The sequence below is a fragment of the Bacillus rossius genome, chromosome 7 (genome assembly GCF_032445375.1).
Source record: "Bacillus rossius redtenbacheri isolate Brsri chromosome 7, Brsri_v3, whole genome shotgun sequence".
In the NCBI taxonomy this organism is placed as follows: domain Eukaryota; kingdom Metazoa; phylum Arthropoda; class Insecta; order Phasmatodea; family Bacillidae; genus Bacillus; species Bacillus rossius.
The window spans coordinates 31,424,207-31,435,415 of NC_086335.1; the positions used below are offsets into that span (position 1 = coordinate 31,424,207).

The following is an 11,209-nucleotide window of genomic DNA, read 5'->3' on the forward strand; positions in this document are numbered from 1 at the left end:
TCACAGACATACAAACAGTAATTGTGCGTCATTTCTCTATGTCCACCACACTATCATATAGCGCAATCACCCTGTGTTCAGCCCAGTCAACAGTGTACTGCAGCTAAGAATAACTATTATTCTTTTATTTATAGACAAATTACATTTGTATCACACGCAACTGAACTATCTTTGGACGTCTTATCTGTCAAGAAACATTAAATAATTTTTGTATCACACGCAATTAAACTATCTTTGGATGTATTATATACCAATTATTTATACAATATATATTTTGCTATAACTCAAGGAACACATAGCAACAAATAATAACAAATACTGTTTGCGACTGTGATTAGTAATTGGTAAGTTAAAAAAATAACAAATTGTGATTGTGATTTTGATTAATAATTGGCAACCAAGTGTAAAATATAAGTGCCATATGAATAACCATTTTTCTTTTAATTTTAGGCAAATGGCATTTGTATCACATGCAATTAAACTATATTTGGACATATTATCTGTTAATAAACATAAAATACTAGCAATTATTTTAAAATATAATAAATATACTTAGGCAGTACAACATAATAATTGTAAATAGTATAATTAACAACTGAACTAATACTTGTCATAACTATTCAAAAATATATTTTTCAGACTCTTTGGTTATTAGTTACAACCCTGTGAACAAATTTGAATTAATGTCACGTCATGATTATGTATATTTATTTTACAAATAATGTTTAATATTTTTTAACAAATTTTAAAGTTAATTTTATGTAAAAAAATCGTATATCACTGCAGTGAACTAAATTATGTAACACACAGAACAAAATGTATCTTCAGTGCACCATATCTGAGGCGCAGTGCCTACGCTAAGTAATGATTATCCGTGCAAGCGCTTTTTACCCTAAGCCCTTCGCTCGGAGGAGTAAGTTAATTTACTACAACCTGCACACACATTCATTGCTCTGGACAGAAGCGGCTGCAACCATTTAGGCCGACCATTATATACTGTACCGAAACAACGTAGCTTCCCAGATAAGAGTCAATTATCGCTACCTTGCATCACTGTCCACGGACGGATGAACTCTGGAGCATTTCCGCAGGTAATCTACCGCCACCAGGCGGTTTCACAATGTCGCCGTAACAGCGCAGGGAAATGAGGGGATATACTATTTTAATTAAATTCCATACGAGCCAGTTATTCTAATCAAAGGACGCATACTGTCTCATTGTCCGAGCACATCCTTTGTGAAAGATAATAAGCTCAGTGCGGCATCTATGAATTTGAACTACGAAATAAAAGACACGGGTTTGGTAAAGTTTAATTTTTTTTTTGGTCGAGAAAAACTGCAAATATGAAAGAAGAAAAAACTGTCTATAGAATTATTATCATATCCATATAATATTATTTTGAAGGTTCACGTAGGGCCTTGTTTGAATAAGCATACTAGGGTTTGTTTAGGGGCAGTGGTGTGCATTTTTACTATGAAAGAAACTCCTTCAATGTGGATATTTAAACTAAGGTGAAAGGGCGCAATTTAATATACAACACTTATTAATAATCTTTTCCTAGGAGGGCAAAGTAACATGCCACGGAAATGAGACTTTAAGACAAGAACACTAGCGTATCGCAGTTTCACTTGCTTTTAAAACACAGCAATCAGGGCAGAAGAGTTCGGTATACTGCGAAATTAAGGGGAAGGCTTATAAATCGAAATATGCCATATTTGTTTTAACAGTTTTCATGCAAAACAATATTTTATAGTTTAATATTGAAATTTTGTCTTCATTAAAACATGGATTCTCCAAATAAGAGATTTCTAAAGATCTAAAATTTGATATTTTTGAAACTATAAATAGTTTTAGTAATTCTCAACAATTAAATTCAACGCTAAATGCCAATGGTTTCATATCGGATAAGCAATCTGTAGCAGCCATTGCACTCGATTATATAACATGCTTTAACAAAATTAAATTCTGTAAATAAAACGATAAAAAACTGCTAGGGCCTAAAAACTATTGAATAAAGATGACGTTAATGGGTTTATATTTTTCCCTTTACAAAAGTACGACTTCCAAAATCATTAATTACTTTGTGGCAGCTGTGTCCATTTGCTAAAGTGATATATCACGGATACAGAATAATAATTGGTAGTTATTAAAAGAGTTTTCACCAAAAATTTAATGGGTACTGCTAGAAGTTATGTCGTTGCAAAAAGAAAAGAATATTGGAATATTATTTTCTTAACATCCTCGCCTACCTGGGCGCACTTATAGGTGTTCAGAGCTTCAGAAAAAAAAAAACACGCGATTTGAGAACTTCTCAAGATATCAGAGTATGGTATGTTTTTGAAAATAATTTTAGAATATCCGGCTGAGGGTGGCTATGTATGTAGTTCTGTTTCAGTATTTCGTTTTTAAACGGTAATTTTTTTGAAGAGTGAAAATGGTTAAAACGCGTGTTTTTCAGAATAAAATTTAGCCATGAAACACCCGGTACAGATTCTTGAAAACATTCAAGTGACTTGTATTATTGCGGTTACCGCTCAGATTTCATAGTTGCCATATGGATGACGAGAAGACTGGCCTTGGGGCTAGAGGCGATACCACGCTAGAAGCACAGTGAGCGTTGAACTTATCAAGCCTCACTAACACAGATACTGTACACCCCAGACTAGGCGGGCTCCATAAGTGCTAATTTTTCTAATCTCTAGAGCTAAAATGCTGAGTAACGTCCATTATCAAGTAGGCCTACCTTTAAAAAATAATATTATTCATATTAATCACATACACACTACGTAAATAAAAACTAAGCTTTTTAAAAATATTCACAAATAATTTTGTCTTTTAATGACTTTTTTTTTTAAATCTGGCCAATTAATTTCGTATCATAGACTATTTGTCATGATTTCTTGCACCTATCAAAGTTTACAACTTAGAAATCGCAATAATGTTTACTGCAGTACCGAGTTTATAAAAAATGAAGCCGTAAGAATATGTTTAGTTATGATTAGCTGTTAGTGACCCAATTCCCAAATGAAAAGGCGGAAATGTCAGATGTAAAACATTTACATCATAAAAAAAATGCATTCAACACGAATTGAAATCATCTTGTAAAAAAAAACCAGCGTCACAGCTATCGACGGCAAAAAACAGTGAATTTGACGTAACACAGAGAACAATGTTAATTTTTCCGTTAAGTTTAGAAGCTAGGACTAATCTTCATAACATTGAAGCTTCGGTTATATTTCATAATTCGATGATTTTTTTGTTACAGGACGGCTGTTTTTTTTCTTCACCAATTACGGCATTTCAACCTCAATGTGGCTGTACCGCGACTATTCCGGTCGAAATATACAGTGGCATTAAGTATGGAAACACATCAAACATTATGACTCACTTCTGTGGCAAAAATATATACTGTAAGCCAACAATATAATAGGAAAACTTTATACACGTTTCCACAAAAATAGCTACTAAAGCGGTCACAGAAAATAAGAGGATATAACTCGTGTGTAAGTTTTCATTTGTGGTAATAATTCCTTTCGAAAGGTTTTGGGTTGATTTATAATTTCTGCAAAGAAGAATAATTTTTATAAGCTAGAATTGATAACCTGCCGTATAATAACCATATAATGGTAGGAAAAAAATTAACTGTATTAGATTTCTAAATGTTATTATATCATATAAATGAATAATAATAATAATATTAATAATGGAATTACACGTAGTAGGTTACTCCATATTATATTATTCATTGCAGAGGAAAAAAATTATCAAATTAAAATCAATCTTGAATTTTAATAAACATTTATTTTTAGAATGTCAATATGATAAAAAAAGGGACAATTAACCTTACCAGTATGCTTCATTCTATCCCTATCTAGAAGGACCCCATTGTATCGTATTTTTTCAAAACGTTTGTACTCTGAGAGAATATATAATTAAAATATCTGGCCTTTGTTTCGGCTTCTTGGAAAACGGGGAACTTTGCGAGGTTTGAAACGGTGTTTTGTTCGACTCACGTTGGCTTCTGTTGTGATGAAACCATCAAAGTTGTTCTCTTTATTGCTGTAACTCTTTTGATGAAAAAATTAGTGTTACGTTTGTAAATGAAAGATATATATATAATGGTTCAATAAAGCTTTGGTTATTTTTAGAGCTAAGAAAATAATAAAGCCATAGGCATATTGTATTTAAAAAAATGGGTGCATGACTTATGTACACGCATTAGAAGTTATACTTGGCGTAATAAAATACTAACTTAAATTAGCATGCAACTAATAAATAGAAATAAAATTATAAAAGTACTAGAGTGATTTTATACATACGTTTAGTGAAGTATAAATTCAATCAAATTAAAAATTAAATAAATAACAATTATTTAAAACTAATATAAACTCGTATATAAAATTAATTATTTATTTATTAAAATAATCGGGATGAATTCTAATTAATAATGAAAATAAAAAATACTGAATATTTATTTTTTTATTAATTTTAATTATTTATTGAAACCTTGAGAAATAATTTATAATTTATAATTTATAATTTATAATGTAATTAAATTATAAATACGGAAACATATCCTCACAAACAATTCCCATGAAAACGGCCAGGAAACTACTAATTACTAAACCTTCCACAGACACTCCCTGCCAGCAACAATGGAAGCTTACAAGCAACATGACATTGTTACACATAAACCAATTATATAAATACATTTGAAAAAGTATATAAACACAATTTATATCATCAATATTCGCAACAAATAAATACTTTTAATTTTATGGACCAATATACAATATAAATTACTAAACTACATATATAATTTCTATTAGTATGTAGTAGGTATATTTTTAATCCTGTGAAAATTTCGTTGCATTGAGCACGCGCTTCGTAAAAAATCATTAATCATTTCTTTACAGCGCCTGAAGAAGAATCAATTCAATAATTTAAAAAAATGTTATTGGTACATATATTTTTTGTTTCGGTTTAATTATGACCAGAAAAAACATATTTAAGAGTTTAAAAATTTGATTAATTTGAACTTTTCATATTCGTTTGTAAATGCTATTCTTGGCTTCAACTTTGGTCTTGACATTGACTTTATGTTTAGTTTTCTTTGTAGATAATAAAAATCTTTATATTCGCAGTGTTAAAACAACATCTCTAAAGTTATTGAGATTAAAAAACAAACAAAGGGAAAGTCGAAAAGACGTCTTAAATTCAGGTTTGAAATAAATAACATTTGTGTTACTAAAAATTACGGGATAGCTTGAAAAAATACACTTTTAAATATGTTCACCAAGGCAACTGGTTAAAAAACTTTTCAGGGATCTTCGTCAATTTACGGGGACGGCATTTAATGAATGTTAACGTTAAATCATAAGAAACATTTGGAATACTAACAAAACCTCCGAAAAAGTGTTAAGTCCTCATTAAATACAATTTTCTTTTATCACGTCTGTTTCCCCTGGTTGCAATGGAAAAATAAAATTAGGGATTAGAAATACGGAGTGGTTTTTACGAAGATCCATTTATCTGGATTTTAGAAAAATTCTTTCATTTATTTGCGGTGTTTTCTTCGTCGTAAAGTTCGTAAATATTCTATAATTTCTAATTTTATACCCGTAGCTTGCTTGATCATCCGTTGAACGAAATAATTAATAAATACTGTACAATTATTGCGTTTAGACTCACACAAAACGCAAAACTTTGTTCTTAAATAAAAAAAAACTATTTTCGATGGAGTGTTCTAAGTGTTTGTTGGATTTGTTATTTAGAAACATAATATGTTATATATTGTACAGTCGCTGTTTCGAAGTCAGAGCAATAAAAATTAAAGAAGTAAAACTGTCAACTTAAACGATCTCTCACGAAGATATATTTGAAAAAAAATCACAGACATATTGTTCTTAATGAGTTCTATAGATAAGTACCTGAAATTCCAAAGGCATTCTCGTTTTGCATGTGTTCAGTAAAACTCATATTCATTTATCCCTTTACCTCAACAATGGATCCATATAATTTACTTTTTCACTTACATTGCAAGTAGTTTGTTGGAATTTTAATTTTCTATAGTTATTTATTTTCTTAATATTTGCAAATATCAAAAACACTGCTCTGTAATTATTTCATTCCCTTGCCATTTCATCAAGATAACGCGTTATCGACTACATACAAGTTTTGAATATAATATATAACATAAATGTCAAAGATGAATTTATCACTCGAAGACGCCAAGTGTTTACTTGCGCAAACTTTCCAAGCCACAGAAACAGCCTCGCAAAATGAGTTATTCAGGAAGCTGATTCATGACTCACTTTACATAAAGGGATCGCAGCGTCCAATAAGGAAAGTGGGTGGAGCCATTTGCCTCTACGAGCTCACGTAGAGTTCACAGACGGCTGTTTGTAACAAAACGAAGTTTTTTTCCTTCGTTTCTTTAAAGGAACAACCGAGCGTTGCGATGGTAACATTTACAGCCGTAAACAAAAAAAAAAAAGGAAGTTGGTGTTGTCTGTAAAGTCGGTTTACAGACGATAATTTTACGCGATAACGTCATAAGAAAACATTGATGAATAATTGCATACTTTTTAATTTTCAAATATTATTTACAGTTTTTACAAATTTAATTTAAATAATTTGTTTAAATATAATCACGAACAATTAGTTATAGAAATGAACTGAAATCAAATCAATGTCAATAAATTGTTAATATGAAATGACGAAATTGGACAGATAAATCAAATTTTTTAAATTGCTGCTTTTAAAAAGCCCGCCTTAACCTGTTTGATATTATAGAAGATTTTCTCGCACGGTGATTGGCCGGTTCTTGCACGCTCGGCTCAGGCGGAACGTGACAATAAGTCATGCTTTTTCGTGCGTGCAGTCGGCGTTCATCGATTTATAAGACGTTATCACGTCAAAAAAAAACTGGCGCGTGTCCCTGTGCGAATAATTATTGCAAGGTAATTGTTTTCTATAAAAATCACAAACGATACTAAAAAGTTACCATCAATCGTCAAATAGTTATTGATTTTGATAGCAAAAATAAATTAGATTATATATGTGGTGCATAGTAGTATTGGTAGAAATGGGTGCTGGAATAAATGGGATATCACATTATATTGGTTGCACGTGGCTGTGAAAAAAAAAAGTGGTTTCATCGTTTTATCCCTTCATCGCAGCAAGATGAAATATACACTAGTTTTTAATTCTAATCATAACTTTTCACGACAAAATGATTAATCAAAATCTATCTAGTAGTTTTTTCGCGATATACTCGAACAAACAAGCATGCAAACATACAAATATTCAATAATAATATCAAAATTCAATAAAAAATCGTTCAATATGAGACTATTTTAATTCAAACTATTTTTATCTCAATAATAAATTTTTTATATGTTTTAATGTTACCAAATTTATATGGATTAACTGCGTGGCATTTGATAAAAAGGGACAAAATAAATTTTTGTCCTTATTTTATTAATATATGCTGATATGACTATACTAAAACACTATCCGGCTTGGCTGCCTGAAACTCAACCGAAATAAATGTTAGAGTGCAGCATTACTGTGAAAGAAAAAATGTGGAAGTAAAATAAGTTTATTTGAAAATAATCTTAAAACAAGTGTATTATCAAAAATTACGTACAGTTACACATTCTGTGAATACTAAACTTTTTGTAGCCATGGTGTAAAAATATCACGAGAATTGAAATATTAAATCTCCATTACCAATGATGGGTCATAAAATATAACTTAATGGCAAGAAAACACAAAAATAATTTTAAAACTGGAATGACATTATTTGTATAATGTCAGTGCCAGTTTGCATTCTATTCTTTTCAAATGGTTTGTGTATTTCTGTATTTTTATGTTTAGTAGTATAAAACGTACATTTTAGTCTAGACGTAGTTTTTTTTCTCAGGTATATAATAACGATGTTTTGATAACCTAAAAAAATTGTATAATGCCATGTTCATCTATAGAACTAGTAATACTTAATAAAAACTTTATCGCACAATTTAATTAATTTTTAAATATTATTTAATTAAAATAAAAAAAATGATTTATATATTTCATTGGACATTTATTCCCTTATATACTTTGGTATTACAATATGACACACATGTTACTTGTCCTTGATGATTGCTTCAAATATTATTCACGCAAAAATTACGTGTACTTTTTCCCTTAAAAAACATTATTTTTGATTGACTTGGGCCCTACTCTATGTTAACAAAAACAACCACAAAATTTCTTATCATTTCAAGTATGTATTACAGTAAAGATACTAAGAAACTTAACACAGCAGATCCAACTTATTTTTCGGGTATTCGTGAAAATGTTTCCTGTCAACCCGAATAAAAGTATCCAGGATTAGTAACGTTGTTAGATATTTAGCGATTTTGAAAACGCACACTTAAACTTTAAAATATGCCTGAAAATAGAGTAAATGTTTTCGTATTAAAAAAAAATTCAACGCTAATTTCTGTGCATGTTTTAAGTCAATTATTATTTAAAAAGTTGTATGTTATTTAGGACTTCTACTAAATACTTGCTGTACCCACGACTTCATTCACTTGGACAGAATAATTCAAACAGTTTATTTAGATGGAAAAGTTGGACAGTTGTTATTTATTAATATGTAAGCCTACATTAATGTTAAAGTAGCATTCATCTACTTCCCTGTGACATTAATTTTTGGCTTCAGTTTCATGAGTAAGCACAAACAATTTAGTAATATCAACAGAAAACATCCACAGCAGATCATTCATTCACCTACTTACTCCTAGTTGAAAACTGCACTGAGTATAAATTGAAAAATATTTGACACTAATTTTAAAAATCAACTTAAAAATCAACATCTTAAGCATGGGATTTATTTATTAATTCACAAATCAATGGATATATGTTTTTTATATTTTAAAAGAAATAATAATCGCTTTTATATTTTGTATGATGATATCATATTTCCAAACAGTTTTAGATGTCACAATAAAATAAAGGCTACATTTATCCTGGAATTACTATCCCAAACTTCATACAATTTAAAGTAAAAAAATAATAAGATCAATTTTTAGTCAAATCATTTTATACGTACATATAAATAATTTTTTTTAACGTTTTGGTTTAAGCTTTTCTAACAGGAAATAAGTTTAATACATATTAATTGGAAAATTACATATTTGTGATACTTTATTTAATTTTATTAAATTAATTTGAAAAACTAATGAGTACCAATTAATTGTATTAAATTAATTTTATTTTTATTTATGTAGTGTTTAAATAAATATATGTTAACAATAGCCTGTGCGTGTTGTCCTGATTCACAGACGACTCTCTCACTAGGATTTCTGACCTCAGACTCGGTCTGTCACGGTCATTCAAACGTCGTTTGACGACCACAGACACGCCAGACATAATAACGGCACCTAAGCTATATAAGTGCATCTTATATTCAAATCTTATTGAGCGCACAGCAATTCTAAGCACGTCTAAAATACGCCAGAAACGCACGTACCATGTTTGTATTAACATTCAAACGATAACTCAATAGGTTGGTCGGCGGGGGTGGGGGAATACAATGACGATGCTTCTTATTGATATCCAAACTATGTATCAATTGAAACAGAATATAGATAACTTTTTTATTAGTTGCATATCTTTTAAACAATTTTTTTACTATGTTTAAAATCAAGAACGACGACCAAAATGTTATTTGTGTCGTATCACGCTTGCAATCGTTTGACTCGCAAACGACTGTTTCACACAGTCGACGAGCCATAATCGGGTCGCGGAACAAATATTTGTATCGTCTTATTATGTCTCAACTTGGTGTATTTCATATCACGTTCAAGTAACATGACATGCCGTCACCGAAATAATGTTTTTAAAGTCGATGATTTAAAAAAAAATCAGTGGGTTCCCACTGATAAGAAACCTTATGGTAAACTTCTGACAGCCATCGTGACTATAATTTAACTTGAACATTGATCTGGCTTACACGTATTACAACAACACAGTATATATATATATATATATATATATGTGTGTGTGTGTGTGTACTGACGCACTTATCAAGAATTCCCCGGAAATATAAGACCTACAAACTTGAAATTTGACACGTATATTCCATTTTATTAATAGGCATCCTCTAAAAACGGATTTTACGAAAACCAGCTCCCAAAAGGGGTTGTGAGGGTGTTAAAAAATTTAAATTTCACATTTTAGAACAATAAGTTCTACGAAATTAAATACTGATACTTTCTTCGTCTCCAAGGCATTGTCGTGTTCGTAAATCTTTATTTGATTAAAAAGCAGCTTCTTCGTGATGTGTTTAGCGTAGGCAACGCCGGGTACTTAAGCTAGAAAGTGTATATCGAACGTCTCGCTTGCTGGATTAAAACACTCAACAAGTAGTATGATGTTCAATTGTTAAGGATGACAGTTAACGACACAATCCGAATTAATGAGTACCACTTTAGCAGCCACGTATTTCGGAACCCACTGTGATCTCGGATATGTCCCGTCGCCTCAAGCCCCTGTGTAATACCACTTGACTCAACCCTACCATTTTACTTAAGAAGTAAAATTGAAACAGTGGTAAATATTCTAAATCAACGGTTTTTTATTTGAAAATATGTTAAATTTTACGTATATGAGTCCATGGATTTATAAAGTACATTTCGGTGATTGAAATTTACTGATTTTGACAGTGGATTTTAAAGGGTTTTCAGTGGTTGTCACGAATTTTAAAACGGACTTGCGGAGTATTTTATTGACGTCCAAATCAAACAACATCTGTTTTGCTGTAAAGTGAACTTGTTTCGGGCCCACTGGTTGCGATCGGGAGAGTTGGGAAGTGTTCTCGCGGGTGTGTGTGCGTGTGGACCGTACCTGCAGCGAGAAGGCGACCAGTAGCGCCAGCGCGCAGAGCCACCGCGTCATGACGCCGTCCGGGAGTTGACTGCCGAGGGAGGCCGGGCGTCGGGGCGCCTTTATTCCTCGCCGGCCGTGTGGGTGCCTCGTCGGGTCTCCCCCTCCCCGCTCCCCCCTACCCAACCCCCCCCCCCCCGGGGTGCGCGCATGCGCCGCGGCGGCCAGTAACACTGCGCATAACCTTCCCCATCTCCCGCGGCCCCTCACACACCCTTCACCCAAGGGCCGGCCGTCTCGAGTTCCTCTGCTGGCAAGCATAGCACTCGTT

The 11,209-nt window shown here is 31.8% G+C and overlaps 1 protein-coding gene across 1 annotated transcript in view; it reads right to left on the minus strand.

Moving 5' to 3' along the window:
- The window catches only part of LOC134534432 (neuropeptide-like 1), a 103,721-nt gene extending 92,753 nt beyond the window's left edge, over positions 1-10,968 (minus strand). Inside the window, exon 1 of the mRNA XM_063372898.1 lies at positions 10,900-10,968. Coding sequence (XP_063228968.1) covers positions 10,900-10,950 — 51 coding nt within the window. The 5' untranslated portion in view covers positions 10,951-10,968. The remainder of the gene's footprint in view (positions 1-10,899) is intronic.
- Positions 10,969-11,209: the final 241 nt, after the last annotated feature.